This window comes from Zingiber officinale, chromosome 5A (assembly GCF_018446385.1).
Source record: "Zingiber officinale cultivar Zhangliang chromosome 5A, Zo_v1.1, whole genome shotgun sequence".
Classification (NCBI taxonomy): domain Eukaryota; kingdom Viridiplantae; phylum Streptophyta; class Magnoliopsida; order Zingiberales; family Zingiberaceae; genus Zingiber; species Zingiber officinale.
Window position 1 is genome coordinate 123,637,844 of NC_055994.1, and position 24,576 is coordinate 123,662,419.

Genomic DNA, 24,576 nt, shown 5'->3' on the forward strand with positions numbered 1-24,576 from the left:
ACATTTTGAACATGTCCAAACATTGCGATTTCTCATGAATAAGGTACAGATAGTCAAATATGGAATAGTCATATATGAAGCTAATAAAATATGTGTGTCCATTCCAAGATGCCTTAGGGAATGACCCACAAATATCCGTATGTATTAGCTCCAAAACATCACTACAACGGCTAGCCCCCTTATTCCTTTTGTTAATGGTCTTCCCCTTGATACACTCTATGCAGACATCAAAGTCTGGCATATCAAGGGAATCGAGAACTCCATGTGACATTAACTTTTCTAGGCGTTGTTTGGATATATGTCCTAAACACCTATGCCACAATATGGAAGAATTCTCATTAGTCAATTTACGTTTTGTACCTATACTATACATTATCACGTTGTCAACTGTAGGAGTAAAGGTGTTCAATTTATAAAGCTTATCAACCAAGGAACCATTGCCAACCAACACTGAATTAAAGAAAATACTGAAAATTTCATTTATGAATGAACAAGAATAACCTGATTTGTCCAAACAAGAAATTGAAATTAAATTTCGTCGAAAAGACGGTACAATAAATGTATTTTCTAAATCCAAAAAGACATTGGTTCCTAAACAAAGCCTAAAAACACCAATCGACTCGACTTTAACCTTCTTTCCATTTCCTGTATAGATGTATCTTTCACCATCAAGCGGAAGTCGGCTCCTGAGACAACCCTGCATAGTGACACTTATATGAGTAGTAGCACCGGTATCTATCCACCAAGTGTCAGTGGGTGCAATAGCTAGATTGACTTCCGAACTAACAAAGTTGAGAAGTTTACCTTTCTTTACACGCCAATTAGCGTACTTGAGGCAGTCTTTCTTCATATGACCTTTCTTCTTGTAAAAGAAACAAGTGGATTCCTTATCCTGCTTCTTGTGCTCCTTATGGCCATTGCCTCCCAAATCTGCAGTTTGTTTTCCTTTTCCTTTCTTATTGATCCTCTTCGTTTCTTGCTCATACTTTGAGAACCAAATGCTAAGTGAGCACTCTCAGATGTCTCAATCTTTAGTCTCTCCTCCTCTTGCATGCATTGGGCAATAAGCTCATTCAATGTCCACTTTTCCTTTTGAGTATTATATGATATCTTAAAAGGAGTGAACCGTGCAGGCAGAGACATCAAGACGAAATGCACTAACATACCCTCAGACATATCGAGTTTTAGTGCTTTCAGACTTATCGTTATATTGGACATCTCCATAATGGACTCCCTTATGTTTCCTTTACCATTATACCGCATGGTTACCAACTTCGTAAGAAGTGTGGTAGTCTCGACCTTTTCATTTGAGGTGAATTGGTTTGCTAATTGGTTCAGGAAACTCTTAGCATCTTCTCCCTCTGTTATTGAGCCCTTTATTGGTACCGGTATGGAAAGTTTCATGATACTTAGAAACATACGATTTGATTTCTCCCACAGCTGAAATTCATCCCTTTGCTCTATAGTGCTAGTACTAGTCAAAGGTGTGGGGCGATTATTCCTTAATGCATAATCTAAGTCCATGCAGCCTAAGACTACGGTTACGTATTCTTTCCATTTAGTAAAATTCGAACCAATTAGTGTTGGGTTGTTATTAATGTTGGCAGTTACAGATTGCACTGAAATTAAAGAGAGAAATTTATTTAAGCTCACGATTTTACTAAAGCCAAGAACATATTAAGTAATATAAAATTATGCAAATAAAATAAAATTTTAAATGCATATAAATGAGCTATTTATGAGATACCAAGTACAACATAATGTGTTTTCCTTTGGGCCGACACATTATTTGTTAGTGATACTCTTTAATATAACTCAAACTTTAATTGGTCACACAATGTGCCTTCCTTTGGGCCGACCCATTTGTGCGCATAATATGATACTTTATATGAATTATATTTTGGTCTATAGCTTACAACGACTTTAATCGGCCACATAATATGCCTTCTTTTGGGTCGATATATTGTGTGCATGATCTAGACAATGTAATATTTTGTTTTATAGTTGTAAGCTACCTTATGCATATATCCGGCATAAAAGTAACCTTCCTTTGGGTCGATTACTTTTAGCATAGATATACGTCTACCAACACAAAATGCAATAAACCTACCTAAGGTGTCTTCCTTTGGGCTGACACATTAGTTCAACTTAGTAGCACGTTGTGTAGATAGACTCAAAAAAATCTAGGAACCTAATTCGAACAGAAATTATTTAATCAGCCTTAACAATATGAAATTAGGTTTATTAATCGATTGATATCTTATGGTAGTCGATTGATAGATCCAATCAATTATCCCAATCGATCTGAAAATCTACTATATGCGATTATATGATTGTATATAGAACATTCCATAAGAAATTAAAAAATTTCTTTAGTTCTATAATTAAATAGTATTATTTCATGCTATTTAATCTTTTAATTATGCATGCATAAAAGGAATATTTAATGTATTATTATTTTATTATATGAAATTATTATTATTATTTTTTTTTTTAAAAAAAAAACATTGTTTTTAATGAAACAGTTTATTACTGTTTCACGAAACCGTGTTTCATAAAAATCGATTTTTTTTCGATACTGTTTTGTTAAAACAACAACCTTTATGGAAAGAAAAAAAAAAACTTAATAAAAAATAATAATAATAATAACCTCAATCGATTAAAAAATAATTATAATCGATTAATGATTGACATAGTCACGAATTTAAGGGGAAAATAAATTAAGAAAAATTCTTAATCAATTTCCATCAATTTTGTTCGATGTTTTAGACTTGGTAATATATTGGTCGACCAAATCAATCTATCACACCATTACTACATGGAAGATCAAGCATTTTCCTAGATTTAACTTAATTTAGCATACAAACAATAAATCGACGAAAAATTCAAACTTTATAGCCAATAAAAACGATGAAACAAAAACTTGGCTCTGATACCAATTGATGGTTCTCGTAAAACCTAAGCCGCATGAATTTTAGACAATCAAAGTAAGAATTCGAATAGAAAAAACAAGAACATATGAGCATGAATCTTCGTTTCATCGAGAACACGACATAATTAGGAAATAAAACTGTAATTACAAAGAACCTGAATGCAGCGGAATCGTCATAGTTCTTCGTGCAAAGCTTGTCGATCCAATAATCCTGCGGAAGAAGAAGGAGGAGAAGAAGGTTGGCCTTCCGGAGAAGTTAGGGTTGATGGCGCCGGATTCTCTTTGTCAATGGGAACGAAGAGACATCTCAAGATTACCTTAATCTTTTGGGAACCAACCCATTATATAGTGCACATCTATTATCAACCCATCGATGATAATAGATGCAGGACTATAGGTTCTACACATATGAGATCCACATCTAATTACCCGAAATCCACTAGACATAAGTTAGATCACTTTAAAGGGTTCGGATCGTATTCACGTATGTAACTTACAAATAAGTCCACCAAATAAGGATAATTATATCCAACAGAATTTATATTTTCAATTTAGTAAATTTCCTTGTAACTCCGATGATAAGATTGTCTAACAAAAAGAAATCTAAACTCTCGAGGATCATTAAATCCTTTTGGCAAAAAAATATTTGATGACCCTTAAAGGTTCAAATTTTCTTTCAAGAAAAAACATATGAACAAACTAAGGGAGTTAAGTATTTTACGAGAATAAGAGTTGATTAGATAAATACTCTTACCTGCAAAGATTTTATCCAAAATCTCTTTATTAAGACATAGTCAATTAAAGTAAGTGTGGTAATTGATAAGAGCATATGCGTGACAGCGATGACGGAGCTTCCTTTCATAGTTGGAGAGATTTTTTTTTTCCTGGTAGAGACTGACTTTGTTTAGAGAGCTGCTCTTTGTTCTTTCTTTTTTTCAATTAAAATATTTTTATATTAGTTTTTATTTTGAAAAATTAAAAATAAAGGAGTTATAAGAAAGTATGAAACACGTAAAAGAGTTATTAAGATATTTTTTTTATAATAGGGAGAAAAGTAAAATTTTTTAATTTTGATATGGCATCGTAGAAACTTGCATCATCTGAGATGTCCTAAGGGGCCAAGTTCGTACATTTAAAATTTGAAGAGAATACAAGCAAAAATTACTCAAACAAGAAATTACTATAAAAAATTATAGAAAATATTTTTAGAATTTTTTTTGTTATTTATTTAATTTTTTTTTTAAAATACTATAATTTTCTGTTGCGCCAGATATTAAAACTCATTAGATTACAATATTTTTTCCATTGTTCTATAATTCCTTGGAGTTGAATATCTCACCAATTGAAGTGAAAAAGAGTTAAATTGTTCATTTTCTTTTTTTAGATTTTATTTTATTTTTTTCCACAAAATGATGATATTACCTTATCACAAATCTCAATGAATCTTATCGACAAAATAATTTGCAAATAGAAAGGTTTAACAAAGCGTTTCAATGATCAAGATCAAGATCACAAATAGATACGACAAAAACCACACTGGACCTAGAAAAATCTAATCAATCGAACATTGTATCTCACGCAAGATCTATTATATACAAAGCAAGATTCCTTTTATTTTTTTAAAAAAATATATAATAATAAATAAATAATTAACCCACGTCGACAAATCAATTGGTAGCGTAGAGAGTGGGTCCCACCCGGCCAGCCCAAGCTCTCCCTCCACGTGAGAGTGGCTCCCACCCGTCTCGTCGCGAGCCCACCAGGCGCCGACCGGTGGCGTGACGCCCGTACCCCCGGCGGACCCCGCCTCTTGACTTCTCGTCCCATTCCGACCGGATCAAAATGTTAGAGCGGTCGGGCCGTCCAGTCTGACCCGGAGTTGAACTGCACTGTGCAGGGAGCCGACACTGAAGCTGCATCCGTGGGAGGACTATAAATTCCCTCTCCTTCTACACGATCTCCCCCACCACCTTCTTCTTTCTTCTTCCTTTGCTCTTCATCAATAGCTCCCATGGCTGCTGCGGTGAGTGTCCACTAAAAATTATGATTCTCTTCAGCTATCGTCTTATATGTTTGATTTGCAGGTTGAATCAGCTCCGGTAATCGGGGACCTGGTTGAGGAACCACCTGCTCCCCTCGGGGATGAGCCAGAGCCAGCGCCAGAAGCCGAGGCCGAAGCGGCTGCTGAGGAGGAGCCCAAAGGAGGAGGAGAAGAAGAAGTGGTGGCTGCAACGGAAGCAGAGGAACCAGTAACAGAAGAGGCTGAGGCTGAGGCTGAGGTGGAGGCAGAAGCGGAGGCTCCGGTCGCCACGGAGCCTGAGGAGGAGCCCGCCGAAGACCCAGCCGCCGAGAGTGAACCGGCGGCAGCTGAGCCGGAGGCTGAGGAGGAAGCGCCGGACGAGGAGGCGGAGGCAGAGGAAGAGGCGGCGGCGCCGACCGAGGAGGCTGCGGAGGCCAGTGATGAGTAGTAAGAGGATCTGCGTCATGATCGACGGAATAAGAGTCTGTATTAAGCATGATAATTAATAGTTAATGGTAAAAATTAAAGTGTGTTTAGTGGGTCTGTTATTGGTTAATGTGAGTGTGTGCATGAATTGTTGATGGAGATTAGATATTTAATGTCTGTAATTAGTATTATTATAAAGAGTTTCTTTCTTAAATTTGTTGGTCGATGCTATGCCATTTTAATGCTATTAGATTTTAATATAATCATTATATACTAATTTTAAGTTAATTAAGAGATAGAATCAAATTCATTCTAAACGAATCTCTCATTATGATAATTTCTCCCACTTGATGATCTCTTTAATTAATTAATTGCATGACTTACATGTCCTTTCATTTTCATCCTCTTATCAGACACTCATTGACAGAGACCTCATCCTTTATCCTCTCCCTAATTTAATGAATTCCATTTCACTTTGCAACTCAGCGCTTGTGAAAAGGATATGACCGAGGTTACGCAACAATGAACAAGGAACAAGGAACAAGGAACAAGGAACAAGGAAGGATCTAAATAAATTAAATGGTTCTTGAAGTATTAGGATTTCGATTCGATAAAAATTTATTTGGATTTATTTGATGAGACTCGTTAAGATAAATAAATTAAGTTTAAATTTTATAATACTCGATGATGTGGTGATAAGGGGGGAAAGCCCCACCTCGCTGTCATAGTGAAAGTCAGTGTCATGATGGAGGTCAGAGTTAATATGGTCAAATACCCCTATACCACTGGTTGATCGGATAGCACGCTCACACGATCCGGATAATGAAGACCTGAACCGACATCATAACAGCTCGGTGGGGTTCCGAGCTTCCGACGCTCAGAAAGACTTTTGCAAGGGCACGTCAAGCGGCTTTCCTGCTTGACCAGATAATACGTTCAGCCAAGCAGAAAGTAAGAGCCCAAGCCGAGCAGTTATCCTTCAAGCGTCTATCCCGCTTAGTCCAGTAAAAGACACCGCTAGCTGGATATTATCTTTTTGGGAGCATGCGCCACTGACAGACGACATGGTTGGCGGCTGATTCAGACAGAATATCGTACGGCAGAAGCTTCCACTGTCACTTCAGAGATATGCTCGGCTCGTTAAAGTATTGTGTCAGGGACACTTTACTAATACATCTTTTCAGGAAAAGCCCGTCGCAGGAGGCCGAGCAGCACAGGAGGACCCTGGAGCAACTTTCTATCTGGGGGCAGAACCGAGTGCCAACCGGCACGCATGGAGAGGCACCACCCGCGCCCATACCTTTTTATCGGACACTGTTCCAAACACCCTCTGAGATAGCCCAAGCCAACCAAGAGCGAGGATCTTCTTCGGACGAAGCGCTCGTTCGGGATGCAAATGCCTGGAGGATGACCGATCGTCGAACCCTCAATGGCTGCGATGGCGTCCTGGAAGCCCAGGGCTTTGTGGCAATAGGCTCCTACGACAGCTCGACCACCGAAGGAGTCCGGTCGAAGGATATCTTGGGCGTGGTATCAGGAACTGCGGAGGGATTTGAGGTGCCGACCTTGACCCTTTCGGCAGATCCCACTGCCGAAGCAGCAGAGCGCGAAGACTGTTCAGCGCCTCTTGCACCTTAACAACGGCTCGCCAGAGGAGCCTGAACTCTCCGATCGGACGATAGACACTTGCTCGGATGGTTGCTTCAAGCCGCCAGCAACCTCAACACTGGGAGCTCGGCTAGCTGCCCCTCCACTCGCCAAGGCGGGAGTCACTGCGCTCTCATCTTGAGAGTCGACCGAATGTAGGCCGCGGATCGCCAATTCTTCAATAACAACCACCTCAATCTCGGTGTTCTGAAGCTTATCAAGGCTGGACATCCGAGCACGCAGCATGACTTCGGCTGCAAAAGAAGCAAAAAAATCAGTTAGAATCAAAGGAAAGACGTACATGGAATCTCTTACCTAAGCTGATCGGGAGGCCAGTGCGGATTAGACTCGGGCCAAAGATGTACAACACACCCTCAAGCAGCAACTTGTGGATGTCATACTTCTAGTTGACTAGCATGGATGCGGCATGAAGGTAGTCCGAGTGGTTCTTGTATTTCTTCAGATCGGGTTAAGGTGGTAAGCCGACCTGCCAGCGGGTCCGGAAGCTCGACCGTTTGGGGTGGCATACAAAAAAGAAGTGTTGGCGACCGTTGGTGGTCAGCTGTCCGAGGGGTTGAATACCTCTACACAAATATAAAAGAGATACCCTTCTCGGACTTTTAAAATAATACTTGTATAAATAATTAAAGACTGAACTCAAAAGAAAAGAGACACCAGAGTTTACTTGGTTACAACCGGAGAGGTTATTAATCCAAGGAAGATGATCGCACTAAATTCTCTTTCAAACGGAGAAGTCTCTTTTACAGCAGTGTAAGCACGGAAAGAAGGAAGTTAAACTAAACAATAGAAGCGCACAAGTGTTGAATATCAAATTGCTTGTTGAATTGAAAAGCTTTTGGACCATGGATGTATTTATAGCCTTCATCGAGACGCCTGGAGGGTTCCAGGTGCCTGGAAGGGGATAAAATTTTATCCCCTTTGAAACGGATCGCGGTCAAATACGATCCGATCAAAAGTCGGGTTCCGGGCGCCTAGAATCGCTTCGGGTACTCGGACTGGTCCGGGAGCTCGGATTGGGTCCGGGCGCCCAGACCACTAAAGTCAACACAGTTGACTTTTTCTGGTCCGAGCCCTCTGCTCTGGTGCTGCTCACTTCGGTCCGGATCTTCCGCTCCGGCTCCACTCGGTTGAGTGATTTCGGCCAACCAAAATAAGGCTCACCCGAACCCAATTTCGGCCTTCTCGAGCAACCTTCCGCTCCAACTTCTCGTCAGTGTGTAAGGTTTTAACCTTATATTTCAATTGATTCTCAATTTCGTTCAAATAACGTTTGAAGCAACCTAATGCTTTAAATTTATGAGAAATTAAATACACATGACCAAAACATGTGACCTTATGAATAAATGTAGTGAAATAGAAACCTCCATGTCTAGCTTTCACATTCATCAAACCACAAATATCCGAATGAAATAATTGTAATAGTGATTCAACTCTAATATTCTTACCAAATGGTTTCCTAGTTATTTTTCCAGCAAGACATTGCTCACATATAGACAAATCAATCTTAGCATAAGTATCTAATAAACCCTCTTTAGCTAATTTATTCATTCATTTTTATCCAATTGTCTTAGTCTAGCATGTCAAACTTCATCATTAATATCAACATCACTAGTAAGAGCAATGTTTGAAAAAATAGCCATTAATTCCATAATTAATATCTAGTTCAACATCAAGAACTATGAAACCATTCGTTTTATAATTACAGATAATTAACATAGAATTAATTTGAAGTTCCACATATTGACTAAAAAAGTTTATACAATAACCCAAATCAAGAATACAAGCAATAAAGATCAGATTTCGTTGAATCTCAGGAGCATAAAGGACATAATGTAAAAACAAGATACATCCACCACGTAGGTTGAGGTTGCAAGTGTCAACTTTTTTTACTTCAATCCTTGCATTATTTCCAATATTTATCCATTTATTATCAGTCGATACCCAACAATCATCCATGTATATAGCTTGATCATGAGCTACATGGTTCGTTGCTCTTGAATTTATAATCCACAAAGGATAAAAAATAGCTGACAACACTGAATTAGAAACATAATGCTCATGAAAAGCAATTAAACATAGATCTACATTTTTCGGCTTAGTACAATCCTGAGCAAAGTGACCTTCTTGCAATAGTTATAGCAAGTCAGTTTGTTTTTAGGCTTCTTTCCATAAACTAATCATTAAATTAAACATGCACTAATCATGAAATGAACTAATCATTTTCAAGTTTATTAATGTTAGTACCTCATAGTAGTTTTGATGTGATCAACCAAGTTAAGTTAAGTCCTGTGTATTCGATTCTTGTGTCTAAGTGTGCAGGAGCTTATGAACACAAGAAGTCAAGCAGAAGACAGAACTAGTGAGAAGGATGGCTGGGGAAGGGAGCCGACGGGCTTGGTGCATCCGAGGGACGAGGTGCTACGGAAGAGTACACCGGTGAACAAGAAGGACGTGTGCGACGTTCGAGGGATGAGAAGTCGGGGAGGAAGGCTGCTTGAGGAGAAAACCGAAAGATGGGTCTGGGTGAGCCCAATTCTAGATGAACGAAATCACTCAGGCGAACGGAGCAACGGAAGAGCAAAATAGAGTTGTTGGAGGCGCCCTTGTGCCTTTCTGGTGGAAGACACCTTCAAACTATTAAAGGCGCCTTCTAGATTGGGCAAAAAGTGGTCGTTAGCGAGGATAATTTCTTATCCTCGCTTGACTCACTAGAGGTGCCTTCCATCTTGTTGGAGACACCTTCTAGCCTCAGATAGAATTTTCCAAGAGATAACAAAAGACCCCTTTAGCTATGAAATCAACAACAACTCTAGTATTCATTTCCTAGCACAGTTTTGAGCATTCAACGAGTGTAATAGACTTCTTTGCCTATACGAATGAGATCTTTGTTGGTGCAATATCCCTCAGGTCAAGGTTGACCTGGGTAACCAAGCTGAGTCTTGGTTTGGGTTTAGATGTTTGACAATAAGATATTGATTGAAGAAGAGTCAAGTAGGTCAAGGTTGACCGGATACTTGACTGGGAAGTCCTAACTGGGATGTTAGGCAAAATGAAAGACCTAGTGAGTGAAGCTAGGCAGTATGAAAGTCCTGGTGAGTGAAGCCAGGCAGAAGGAAAGTCCTGGTAAGTGAAGCCAGGCAGAAGGAAAGTCCTGGTAAGTGAAGCCAGGCAGAAAAAAAGTCCTGGTGAGTGAAGCCAGACAGATGGAAATCCTGGTGAGTGAAGCCAGGTGAAAGTCCTAGTGAGTGAAGCTAGGCAGATGGAAATCCTGGTGAGTGAAGCCAGGTGAAAGTCCTAGTGAGTGAAGCTAGGCAGATGGAAATCCCGGTGGGTGAAAGTCCTAGTGAGTGAAGCTAGGCAGATGGAAAACCCTAGTGAGTGAAGCTAGGTGAAAGTCCTGGTGAGTGAAGCCAGGCAAGGGAAAATCCAGATGGATCAAGGATGATCGGACATCTGGTGCTGGGAAGTCCAAGTAGGTCAAAGGATTGACTGGATACTTGGCATGAAAGAAAAGTCCAAGTAGGTCAAAGAGATTGACCGGATACTTGGCACAGAGAAAAGTCCAAGTGGGTCAAAGGGATTGACCGAACACTTGGTAAGGGAGTCCTAGCAGGTCAAGGGAGTGACTAGATGCTAGGCATGACATACCAACAGGTCAAGGTTGACCGGATGTTGGTTTGGGAGGTTTGGGACTTGGTTTTGGACAAAATCAAGTTGGATCGATCGATGGATCGATCCGACAGCCCCAATCAGAAGCTCGGATCGATCCGTGGATCGATCAGAGGTCCCAATCGATGGATCGATTGGGACGCTGTTCGCGCGATAAGCGCCGGATCGATCCGTGGATCGATCTGCAGCTGCGATCAGACGCTCGGATCGATCCGTGGATCGATCCAAAGCCTCCCGATCGATTGGAAATATTGAATCGATCGGGATCCGACCGCTGGCGTCGTTTATAGCTGCAGCGTGTGATGGCTGCGGCACCGCTTCTCCGATTCACTCCAGTTACTCGCCTCCGGTGCTCTCAAAGATCAGATCGCCAGTTCTTGAAGGATCTTGGAAGCTTTCCAAGTCAAGAGGCGGATCAAAGGCAAGAAGAGAAGCTAGGGTTAGGGTTTTCTGTACTCATTGTAAGCTTTGCGCTTGTATTTTGTTTTCCTTTCCTTTCTTCTTGTACTGAGAGTCTTGTAGGGCTTCTCCGCCCTCGGTAGTTACCGAAAAGGAGTGTTTTCATAGTGGAGGGTGCGTGCGTGGTGTGGATCCTTGGACTAGTCACCTCTTGTGAGGTGGATACCAAGTAAACCAACCGTGTTAGCGTTGTTGTATTTGTTTCTGTATTTTCCGCTGCATATTCTTGAAGAAACGAGCAACGCCGAGCAACGAGCGAACGCGACGAGCTATTCACCCCCCCCTCTAGCTACTTTTGGTCCTAACAAGTGGTATCAGAGCGAGGCCGCTCTTCACCGGAATCATCGCCGGAAGGGTCAAGCATAACAAGAAAAGCTAGAGGGGTGAAGAAGTTGGAGCAAATTCTTCAAGTTCAAGATTTTATCAAGCTCAACTTCAAGATGCAATTCCAAGATGGACTTGGATTTGACACAAGGGTGGCTCCACCATATTCATCTACAAGCTTCGATTCTTGGAAATCAAGAATCGAAAATTTTCTTATGATGGAGATAGAGCAATGGTTTGCTCTCATGGAAGGTTTTGAAGCTCCCACAAATTCCAAGGGCAAAGTACTCAAAAGGAGCAAGTGGAGCCAAGAGCAAGTTCAAAGGTGCGAGGCCAATGACAAAGTGACCAAGCTTTTGGTTAATTTATTGCCAAGCACCATCCTTTGCAAAATTGGAGAATTTGAAGATGCGAAGGAACTATGGAGCAAATTGGCCAAGCTTCATGAAGAGATCTCCTCCACTGTACAAGAGCAAGAAGTATCCAGAGAGGGTGACTCTTTGGAGCAAGACCAAGAGGAGGGCTCCGAGGTTGAGAGATGCTCAACCTCCGAAGAAGAGGAGATCCAAGAAGCTTCATCCTCAAGGGAATGCAACGAAGGGAACAAGGAGGGAGCATACTCCTTGTTTCATATTCAAGATGATGAAGCCTCCACCTCTAGGATTGAGGGGGAGCAATCCTTGGTGACGCCGGATCAAGAAGAAGGAGAAGCTTCTACATCCGGGTCAAGTGAAGAAGAAGAAGATGGTGCCACCTCCGAAATTCAAGAAATATCAAATGGAGGAGCAAGTGCCATCCCTATACAAGAAGGTATAAATGTTTCAATTAAAAATAAAAATCATATAATATGTTTTGAGTGTAGGGAACATGGGCACTATAAGAGCAAGTGTCCCAACTTGGCCAAGAAGAAGGGCCAAGTGGCACAAAAAGGCAAGGAGAAGCCCAAGGAGACCATCCCCGGAATAAAAAGGAGCAAGGAGCACATTGTGTGTTTTTCTTGCAACCAAAAAGGGCATTACCAAAGTCAATGCCCCAAGGGGAAGAAGATGGTCAAGGCTCAAGGAGGCATTAGTCAAGGGGGAGCCTCTAAGGTAAAAAGGAAGGTAACTTTCATTGAGCCTATTCCCTTACAAAATGGTAAAAAGCATGCTAGGTCAAATTTCTATCATTTTAATGCTATTTACCATGAAAATAGAAAGCATGATAGCGTTAAAGAAAAACATATAGCTTTTCATGCTAAAACTACTACACCTAAGACTAGGAATGTAGGTAAAAGTCTAGGTAAAAACTCTAAGGATTGCAGCTACAAGCCTAGAAACAAAAATGCTCATGAACTTAATGGAAAACCAAGAACTAAGGACTTAGTGATGGAAAATCAAGTCTTGAGGTCAAGACTTGATAAAATTGAAAAGACCCTAAAAAGGATGGAAAATATCCTATTAGGGCAAAATGAGCATAACCTAGGTCTAGGGGTACAAAAGCCATCCAATGGCCATAGAGGTTTGGGATACAAGCCAAAGGCTAAGAAGGATATGCCCTCTTACCATAGAGTTCCATATAGTTATGGAACAAACCCTAGGTCTAGTGGTCAAGCCAAAAATACTAAGGAAGTCATCCCTAAGAGTATTTTTGCAATAAATGTGACTAAGGCTTCTAAGAAGTCTAAGAAAGTCACAAACAAGGTCACAAGGGAGGTTATCCCTAGAGTTGACCTAGAAAATGTGACCAAGGCTTCTAAGAAGCTCAACAAAGTCACTAGGAAGGTATCTAGGGAAGTTATCCCTATTGAGTACCTAGAGCATCCAAGGAGCACCAATAGGTGTTGGGTTCCTAGGAGCATCTTCTCTACCCCATAGATGGGTTAGAGAGTGTCAACTCCGATTAGAAGGGTAGTTAACCCAACTTTGAGGAAATTGACATTTAAGGAGCATTTTCAAGGTTTTAGTTAACCTTTGAAAATGAAATGGAATTATTGATTACTCCTTGAAAGAGTAAAATGTGCCAAATGGTGAAAAATTATTTTTATCTTAAAATGGCACAAATTGGGAAAACCATAAGAACTATCAAGTTGAGATTTTGGTATGTTCTTAGGCAATTTAAGGCAATCCGGGCCTTAAATTTAAAAGTGCTACTCTTGAGGAAACATGGAATATGCCAACATTTGAGGACATGTTTATTTTCAATTGGCATACATTAAATCAAGGAAATTAGAAATGCCAATTTAGGTTTTGGCATTCTCTTGTAGCACTTTAGGGCAATCTAGGTTTAAGGTGTAAGTTTAGCTAAGACTTTAAGGATACTTAGATAGTTAATCTAGGTATATTTTATTTATGCTAAATCTTGCCATGATTGTTTGCCCATCATATGCCATGACATCATGTCTAGTTTTTGCATTCATGTTTTATTATGGAAAATCCAAAAATACCATGTCATGACATTCATACATCATGTAGTAATAGGATATTTTCTTTTGAAAATTATTTTCTGTTGATGTATGCCATAACGTAATCATGCATTTAGTTTAATTCCTTGTAATTAAGGACGAATGGCATTTAACGACACTTATTAACAAGTGACATCCTGGGTGGATGTCTAATATCTCTAAAATGCCTAGATAGATATGCATGATCCCTAGAATAGGGCAAAACCAAATTTTACATCTCACAAAGACCTCTAAGGTGACTTGTATGTGTTTTAGTGCATATTATATACAAGTGAGATGTTAGGATGATGAACAAAGCTCAAGATGTTGATTTAGTGCATTCCTTTGAGTTTTAAATTCATCAAAACACATAGTTATGTGTTTTCCCATCATTGGGAAAGCTAATGTACAAGTCATGTGCATTATGCCCAAGGAACATGATGGGATATTGGTTTTGAAAATGTTTTTAAAATGTTTTTGGAAAACCTTGGTGAAGGCTATCTTTTGATAGTAATCACCATTGAATAGTTAGACACAAACTTGAAGAAAACACTAAAGTTTTTGCAAGTTTTCAAGTTTGTGTCAATCTTTGAAAATATGATGTATTTTCATAGAAAGCTATTTTTCCATGATTAAGTATGCCCTAAATAATGTCTACACAAAATTTCATAATTTTTGAATTTTTGTAGAATTTTCTAGGGGTTTCTGAAGTTGACTGAAATGGAATTTCAGCAACTATCAGAGCTCCGATCGATCCATGGATCGATTGGAGTTCCTGAATCGATCCATGGATCGATTCAAACGGCAATTCCCGCGAGCAGAAGCTCGCTGGATCGATCAGCCGATCGATCCAGGGAGTCTGAATCGATCAGTGGATCGATTCAGCAAGGTTCAATCGATTGGAACCCAACTTCAATCGATCCAAGTTGCTAGTTTTGGCTGGGAAGGCCTGATTTCAGCATCTTTGAACCTATTTTAGTCTAGGTAACCATTCCAAACCCCTTAAATACATTTGTATACATACAAAGGGTGTTTTCATGTTGAAAACAAGGATGGATTGGTTAACGAAGACTAAGTAGAAGTTTAGGTTGAGGTTGTTTCAAATTTTGAATATTTAAACCTCAAAACTTCTAAATTTGGGTTTCCTAATGTTTTAGGGATTCCAAGTCATTGTTGGTGCAATGACAGAAGTTACCACCATGTCTTTAGGGGGAGGGACTCTTTAAAGACATGAAAATTATTTTTCATGAACCTTGGAAGGTGGTTAACCTTCTGTTGTGAACTTGCTCAAGGTTGAGCATTTAAACTTGAAATGGGGAGAAATGGGGAGTGAATATCCTCATTATTTCAAGTGGACACTCAAGTGGTAGATAATGCTCAAGGTTGGGTAGTTGTCTACATTGAGGGAGAAGTTAAGGATAAATGAAGGGTATGGGACCTTCATTATCGTGTTGATCACAACGAGTGATGTTGTGAACAACGATGAGCAACTCTTCAGGGGGAGAGTCTTCAACAAGTGGATTTGTTGAAGTGTGCCCAGAATTGGAGCATAGGTTGATGTGTGTCCAACGATGGGTTGATGTGTGCCAATAGGGGGAGAATGTATGGTTAAGCTTAGGCCTTCATTACCTATGGGAAGGTCATAGGGGGAGAATGAAAGGACTCATGAAAGGGAGTAAGTTAGGCTTTCATTACCTAGAGGGAGTTTGCCCTCTTAGGGGGAGAATGAAGAGCTTAATTTATGCTTTCATTACCTACTGGCATGAAGAAGAAGGCTATGAGATTAGCCTAACTTACATATGGGATTGTAAGTGTTATTGTGGTATTGTCATACATCAAAAAGGGGGAGATTGTTGGTGCAATATCCCTCAGGTCAAGGTTGACCTGGGTAACCAAGCTGAGTCTTGGTTTGGGTTTAGATGTTTGACAATAAGATATTGATTGAAGAAGAGTCAAGTAGGTCAAGGTTGACCGGATACTTGATCGAAGTCCTAACGGGATGTTAGGCAAAATGAAAGACCTAGTGAGTGAAGCTAGGCAGATGAAAGTCCCGGTGAGTGAAGCCGGGAAGGAAAGTCCTAGTGAGGGAAGAAGGAAAGTCCTGTAAGTGAAGCCAGAAAAAAAGTCCCGTGAGTGAAGCAGATGGAAATCCTGGTGAGTGAAGCCAGGTGAAAGTCCTACTGAGTGAAGCTAGGCAGATGGAAATCCTGGTGAGTGAAGTCAGGTGAAAGTCCTAGTGAGTGAAGCTAGGCAGATGGAAATCCTGGTGAGTGAAGCCAGGTGAAAGTCCTAGTGAGTGAAGCTAGGCAGATGGAAAACCCTAGTGAGTGAAGCTAGGTGAAAGTCCTGGTGAGTGAAGCCAGGCAAGGGAAAATCCAGATGGATCAAGGATGATCGGATATCTGGTGTTAGGAAGTCCAAGTAGGTCAAAGGATTGACTGGATACTTGGCATGAAAGAAAAGTCCAAGTAGGTCAAAGGGATTGACCGGATACTTGGCACAGAGAAAAGTCCAAGTGGGTCAAAGGGATTGACCGGACACTTGGTAAGGGAGTCCTAGCAGGTCAAGGGAGTGACTAGATGCTAGGCATGACATACCAACAGGTCAAGGTTGACCGGATGTTGGTTTGGGAGGTTTGAGACTTGGTTTTGGACAAAAATCAAGTGCTGGATCGATCAGTCGATGAGCTCGGATCGATCGGTGGATCGATCCGACGGGAGAGCCTCCGGATCGATCCGTGGATCGATCAGAGGTCCCAATCGATCGATGGATCGATTGGGGGCCCTCACGCGATAAGCGCCGGATCGATCCGTGGATCGATCCAGCGCTTCAGAAACTCGGATCGATCCGTGGATCGATCCAAAGCCTCCCGATCGATTGAAATATTCGAATCGATCGGGATCCGACCGCTGGCGTCGTTAAAGGCGCGTGTGATGGCTGCGGCACCGCTTCTCCGATTCACTCCAGATTACGCCTCCTCCAGCGCTCAAAGATCAGATCGCCAGTTCTTGAAGGATCTTGGAAGCTTTCCAAGTCAAGAGGCGGATCAAAGGCAAGAAGAGAAGCTAGGGTTAGGGTTTTCTGTACTCATTGTAAGCTTTGCGCTTGTATTTTGTTTCCCTTTCCTTTCTTCTTGTACTGAGAGTCTTGTAGGGCTTCTCCGCCCTCGGTAGTTACCGAAAAGGAGTGTTTTCATAGTGGAGGGTGCGTGCGTGGTGTGGATCCTTGGACTAGTCACCTCTTGTGAGGTGGATACCAAGTAAACCAACCGTGTTAGCGTTGTTGTATTTGTTTCTGTATTTTCCGCTGCATATTCTTGAAGAAACGAGCAACGCCGAGCAACGAGCGAACGCGACGAGCTATTCACCCCCCCTCTAGCTACTTTTGGTCCTAACAATCTTTTCAGTGCTCTTTTCTATCTTAGATTAACAACCACCTAGGTTGTAAGCAAGTAACTTGTTAGTGTCTTTTAATTTATTAGTTGTTTAATTTCCTTTTTATAAAGTGTGCTACTAATTTGAGTTGGAAGATTGAGACAGGTTCACGTTATTTTTAACAGGCAATTCACCCCCTCTTACCGACCGCACAGGTCCTAACAAGTGATATCAGAGACAAGTTCACCTCAGAAGGACTAACCGCCGATTAAAACATTGAGACAATGGCCAAACAGAGCATTTGCCCGCCAAAGTTCGAGGGAGAATTCGCATTATGGAAGAAATGCATGGAGGCATTTTTTTAAATTGATTTTAAAATTCTTTTGATAATTAAATATGATTTTGTAGCTCTCAAAGACCAACAGGGAAATGAAAATGAAGAATTCCTATGGGCCAAGAAGGAGCGAGCAAACTTCGTAGCGAACGGACGAGCCGAGTTCCACCTACTCAGCGTACTTTCACCCCAGGAAGTTAATCGGATCGGAGATTACGAATTAGCAAAGGAACTTTGGGACAAGTTCTTGAAACTACAAGAAGGAACTACCGAAACAAAGCTCGCGAAACGGGACCTGCTCCGGAACCAACAGACAAACCTCCAGAAGGAAGAAAGTGAAACAGTTGCACATCTACACTCGATGATCAAAGAACTCATCACCGGACTCGTGAATCTCAGAGAAAAGGTAACGAACCGAGATTCATTAAGGTATACTTTAAATGCATTTCCTAGGACTCCTGAGTGAACATCCATAGTCGACTCATTTTATATATCTAAAGACCTAGAGTTAGTTCATTAGAAAATCTTTTTTCTATCTTTGAACTTCACGGATCTAGATGTGCAGAGTTGAAAAATGAGCCTAGTCAGAATATTGACCTGAAGGCATGAATGGATGATCCAGACTCTGAAGCGTCAATTAATGAAGACGAAGCAGCCCTAATGGTGAGAAAATTTAGTAAATTCATTAAATCTAATATATTTAATAAGTTACGGGCAAAAAAGTACTTTCAAAACAAAAGAAAGGTCTGATGCTACAATTGATAAGGAGAAGGGCATATCAAAGATAATTGCCTAAAACTAAAGAAAAAGGAGAAGGGTAAGGGTAAAAGACCAATAAGATCGAAGCACAAGAGTTTGAATGTCTCATGGGATGAATCATTGTCCTTCGAGTCCGAAATTTAAGCCTATGACGGGCTAGCCCTGATGGCAGATCACCAGAGGAACATTGAAAGTTTCTCAAAAATGAGCATCGATGAAGGGGGAGGATCCTCTGAAGAAAGTAGTGACGAAGGGAGAGCATCAGAACATAAGGTAAGTGAGGTACATGCACTATCTCCTAAGCAATTTTTTGAGTTTATCAAAATGCTTTCTAAAAATATATGCAAATTAGAAAAAGAAATTTTTGATTTAAAAAGATAATTAGCTAATGCATGCCCACTAGACTTGTTTAATAATCTGAAATTAGAAAATAAAAAATTGAAAACACAAATAGAGAAATTGAAAGATAACCATGCATGCTCTAACTTCTATTAGAAAACAAGATTTAGAAATTATGGTAAAATCAACTGGTATATTAGAAATCACCAAGGACAAATTAGAAAAGTCCATAGAAGTTATGTACCAGCTAAATTTTTAGTAAAAACAGTAGGTAGGAACCTATACTGGGTTCCAAGATCATGCTTAGATTAAATTGATATTTTTTTTACCTAGAAGTCTCATAAAGAAAATTAAATATTTATTTTATTTAAAAGGCTTTATCTAGAAGTGGTTATTGTTCTAATACCCAAGAAGGTCTAGTGTCTCACTACAACCTGGAAACCAATTATTGAATTAATATTTAATTGTCTAACTGTTAAGATAGTTAATGGTTATAAAAAATTTTTAAGATACCCCAATAAAAGTGTTTCATATTTTTGATGTGATCAAAAAGGGAGATAAGTATAAGTTAAGGGGGAGTAAGAACAGTACATTTTTATCATTATTCAATTTTTTGTAATTTTTGTTAACTTAGTTAATTCTCTGTATTGCAAGATTTTTTTTACAACTTGTTATTATTTTGTGAAACCCTAACTTTAACTTGGATTGATGCACATCAAAAAGGAGAAGATTATTAGTACCTCGTGGTAGTTTTGATGTGGTCAACCAAGTTAAGTTAGGTCCTATGTATTTTGATCTTTGTGTCTAAGTATGCAGGACCATAGGAACATATGAAGTCGAACGGAAGATGCAGCTAGCGAAAAGGATGACACGGGAAGGGAGTCGACGAGCTCGGTGCATCCAAGGGACGAGGTGCTGTGGAAGAGTATACCGGTGAACAAGAAGGACGTGCATGATATTCGAGGGATGAGAAGTTGGGGAGGAAGTCTGCTCGAGGAGAAAACCGAAAATGTGTCTGAGTGAGCCTAATTCCGGATGGAAGAAATCACCTAGCCGAACGGAGCAGCGGAAGAGCAAAACGGAGCTGCTGGAGGCACCTCCAACGCTGCTGGTGGCGCCCTCGCACCTTCTTGGTGGAAGGCGCCTTCAAACTCTTGAAGGCGTCTTCAAGCCTTCATGGAAGGCGCCTTAGACTAGGCAAAAAGTAGTCATTAGCAAGGATAAAGTCTTATCCTCGCTTGCCTCGCTGGAGGTGCCTTCTAGCTTGTTGGAGGCACCTTCCAGCCTCGGATATAATTTTTCAGGGGCTATAAAAAGACACCTAGAACTAGAAAATTAACAACTCTAATATTTATTTTCTAGCACATTTCTGAGCGTTCAATGATTATAATAGACTTCACCGCCTACACGAAGGAGATCTTTTCAGTGCTCTTTTATGTCTTGGATTAATAACCATCTAGGATGTAACTAAGTAACTCCTTAGTGTCTTTAATTTATTAGTTGTTTAATTTTCTTTTTATAAAGTGTGCTACTAATCTGAGTTGGAAGATCGAGAAAGGTTCACGTTGTTTTTAATAGGCAATTCATCCTCCTCTTACCGACTACACAGGTCCTAACAATTAACACATAACATAACTTTTCATAAAATAACTTTGTTCGTACAGAACGACAGAAATTATAACATGACTCAAAATTAAATAGACTAATACTGTTTGTATATAATGACAGTTACAATAACAGAACTCTAATAAACTAGATAGGTCAACATCATTCCCACTAGGACAAATACTAGTGTAGTTGTCAATTAATCCCTTTCAACATGGATGCATTTGAGGCAATTTCAGATAGACCAACTTCAGGATTTTCAATTTGGTCTATCATCAAACCTTCTTCAAAATCCTCTTTAGATTCTTCAGGATCCTCCTTTAGGTTCTCCTCAAATTCTTTAGGATCTTCCTCTGGTTCTTTATGATCATTTTCTAGATCCTCCTCAGATTCTTCATGATCTTCCTCTAGATAGTCATGGTGAAGTAGCTTCACATACAATTTTGCATATGAGATGCGCCCTTCAAAGCGCCCCCATATATGGTGTGCTACCACCTTTGGATACCCTAACAATGATTGAATCAAAGCGCATATCCTTTAATTATCCAAACTTAAAACTCTACCTATTCAAGTTTCCAGAATAATCGATCAAGTCGTCCAATATGTCCTCTGACTCTAAAAAATGAGTCATATTCAATCTCCTGAATCTTCTCCCTAGCTTATTTCGTCGTACATTGCAACGAGTCATCGTGCATATCATCCGTGGCATCTGGAATTGAAAAATAATAATAATATCAGTACAAAATTGACAAACTAGTAACAAAACCGGTTCATTTCAATTTACATATATGTATAGAAAAATATACAAAATTCATAAGCAAATAAGAAAAACTAATTTTCTTTATTTGAGGAGCTGCAGTGGATTGACACACTAGACTGGTCGATTAGGAAACCGAACTCTAAACTTTGTCCATTGTCCTCATTAGAACTAATCTAATTAGACAGAGATTTTCTATTGTATGTTTTGTTATTATTTAATCTAAACTTATTTAATTCAATCTGACCCAATTTTGATCAAATATTCAAATCTAGAACATTAGAACAAATTTGACATATTTGATCAGCCCATACCCATCTAATTAAACCAGCTCAATTACATTCAATCCGGTCTAATTAAACAAACCATCTTGAATCAGACCAATTCTAGTTTAGACCAAACTGGTCAAGTTAAACCAACTAATGGTTTAAACTAAATCAGAATCTTATTAGACCAAACTAGTCTCATCAAACCAATCTGGTCGGTCGGTCTGGTTTGGGTTAAAAATCAGTCGAGTTCAGTACCCAAGTCAAATTAATTCTCTAGACGTGATTGTAGTAGAAAAATGTGGAATCTGCCATCCTAGCATGCATTAATATAAGCCACATGCATTAAGAAACAAAATAAAACTAACGTTTATTTATTTATTTTTTTTAAATTAAACTTTTCCTCTCGTGAAACCTAATGTTTCATTGTCGCGCTTTTTTTTATTCCACGCCGCCATCGCTACTTTCACCACGATCCCCATATTGCACACCACTAGACATTCTTCTTCCTTCTTTGCATGGTGAAAACTTATCTCACGTATTTCTTTATTGCATCTCTCTCTTTTTCGATTCTTGATTTTTGATTCTAGGACATGTGGGATAAATGGTTTGGATGCTTATATAATGGGAATCCACTAAGGGTAGTATAGTAATTTGCCCCAATTAAATGTGGGTAATATGCACATCATGGGCAACCCCCACGTTTGCACGTTCCCATTATCAATAGTTTTGTTAGGACCTTGTGAGATAGGGGGGAAGGAGGTGAATAGTTCTGATCACTTTGTTGAATGAATTTACACAACGGAAACTTGACGACACAACCAAATCAACACTTACACAATGCTAACACGTTTGTTTTATTTAATATCCACCTCTTAGATGACTAATCCAAGACCTACCATTAACGATCTACCACCACTAATAATTCCTCCTTTTAGGACCAAAATCAATGACTAAGATTATCCTAATTTTGAATTTCAATTGATTGGTAATTCAATTACCAATTGATTGATAGTACTCAATCGATCGGCCAATCGATTTTGAAAACCTCTGTTCACTCGTTATGCTTTGTCAATCTATTGCACTAATTGATTGGCACCCCTCAGTTGAAGGGACCAATTGATTTGAGCAACTTCTATTTGCTCAGAATTGACTTTCAATCGATTGGCAAAACTTACAAACGATTGATACAATAATTGCATAAACTCCGAATTCTAGGTTTCACTCAATTGATTGTGTCAATCGATTGGTGTTGCAAAACCTAAAACTGGGATTTTAAATTTAGGGTTTTGGCTCACCAATTGATTGTTATATCATACTAATCGATTGGTGAACCCTAATACAAGTTTTTTTTTATCCCTAAACCTTCAAGTACATAACTCCCTTCAAGTCTTTAATGTACCAATCGATTGTTAAATGTTACTAATTGATTGATACAGTTATTTCATCCATTCTAATAATCGAAGTTTGCTTAAGCTTCTCTACCCTTGTTTCTCGATTATCTCATGTCAGATGAACCTCATATTCTCTAGACTTTTGTGCCTGGAGCTTCCTCGTCTCTGGTCTTCATCTACCCTTCGTCGAATCTCATGATCTGCTCGGGTTTTCACCTTTTGCCAAAAAAAACTAGTCCTTAACCTTCTTGGTCTTTCCTTAGCTTATATCAAGTTTTCCAGTCTGCACAAACTTCTTCTTACTAATAATCTAGCTCTCAATCTTCTTGGACCTCTCTTATACTACACACTCATAATACAAGTGAGATCCAACTTATTAACATAAATTTCAATAATTATCAATCATTAAAATTTCTCATCCAAGATATAATTATAGCAACATGTTTCCAAGGCTGGACCTTCTATGAGGCAAGGTAGGCAGCCGCCTCAAGGCCCAACATAGGAAGGGACTTATTTTTATATATATACTAGTGATCATACACACACATTGCGTGAGCTAGGACCTTTATACCAAGTGAGGCAATGTAGGGAGAGATCTGATGGAAGAAGAATTCGCTTATAAAAAATAGTTTAATTTTTGAGGATTGCCGCTACTTTTATTTTTTGTGGACCAAAACTCTAATATTTTTATAATGTTATACACTTATAAAAAAATTGAGGTGGGACAATTGCCCCACCGAAGCTATAAGTAGCTTTGCCCTTAGTTGCACGTGTAATAATACATGAAACGCGTGCGAATAACAAACTCTCCTTCATAAAAAATTAATTTAATTTTTATATATAAGAAGAAATACTACATGCAATAGTGCATTGCTAGGGTGACATTTGAGAATCTCATCCCAGCAGCAAGCTATTGTAATGCTCTTCCCTTATAAAAAATTAATTTAATATCATACTTGATCTTAGGCAAAAGACCGAGAAAAGTATGCTTTCTAACATCGTAAGCCTAGGGTATTTATAGAAGCTTCTCTGTTCGCAGTGTTGCCAATTCTAAGATGTAGGATTAAAGAGAACTCTAGATTTTTAATTGATTATGAGAAAAGATATCAATAATACGCTACAATTGAGTCTTGAACTCTAGATCCCTAATTGATTAATGAGAAAACTTCCCAATAATATACCGCAGTTAAGTCTCAAACTCTAAATCATTGATGGATGCGTTTGTAGAAATTACTAATAAACTTTAGAATTATTTTCGATATAAATAGAAAAAATGGTATTAACGTATATTTTGGGCTTCACCAAAATTAGTTAGTAAAGGGGGTAGATTCTTTATAAAATAGTAAGATAGTGAGATAATTATACTTATATTATTGGTGGCTCATGATGAAAGAGATGACCCAAAACTCATACGAACTTAAGAAATAACAATCATATATTTACATTCACACACAGGCCTATCAACCATCAATTACGTATCTGAATAAAAATTCAGTTCAGTCATCACCCTTCCCATTCTACTTGCACGTCATCATCGATGTCGTCGACTAACTCCTCTCCTACTGGCGACCACCGGCGAAACTACCATTATCGTCGGGCTTCGATTTCATCCATTTTATTATTTGAATTATTGGTCATCGAAAACTAAACTTTATAGTTATTTACCCCGTTTAATTTTTATTATTCACTTCAGATCACACTCTGCATGCTTTCAATCAGGGATATTTCCTTAACACGTACTAAAGTGAAGAAGGGATATTTCTACTCGGGAATATTCCTATAGCGTGCTAGAGTAAGTGAATGTTTTATATTTAGGGATGCTCCATGA

The 24,576-nt window shown here is 39.3% G+C and overlaps 1 protein-coding gene and 1 pseudogene across 1 annotated transcript; one reads left to right on the plus strand and one right to left on the minus strand.

Annotated features, from left to right (window-relative positions):
* Nucleotides 1–4,794: 4,794 nt before the first annotated feature.
* On the plus strand, nt 4,795–5,592 carry LOC121981570 (cytochrome c1-like). The gene is made up of 2 exons (XM_042534162.1): nt 4,795–4,955; nt 5,017–5,592. Exons 1-2 carry the CDS (start codon nt 4,944–4,946, stop codon nt 5,398–5,400), a joined length of 396 nt encoding a protein of 131 aa, XP_042390096.1. The 5' UTR covers nt 4,795–4,943; the 3' UTR covers nt 5,401–5,592.
* Nucleotides 5,593–23,589: 17,997 nt separating this feature from the next.
* Nucleotides 23,590–23,735, minus strand: LOC121983417 (annotated as a pseudogene).
* Nucleotides 23,736–24,576: the final 841 nt, after the last annotated feature.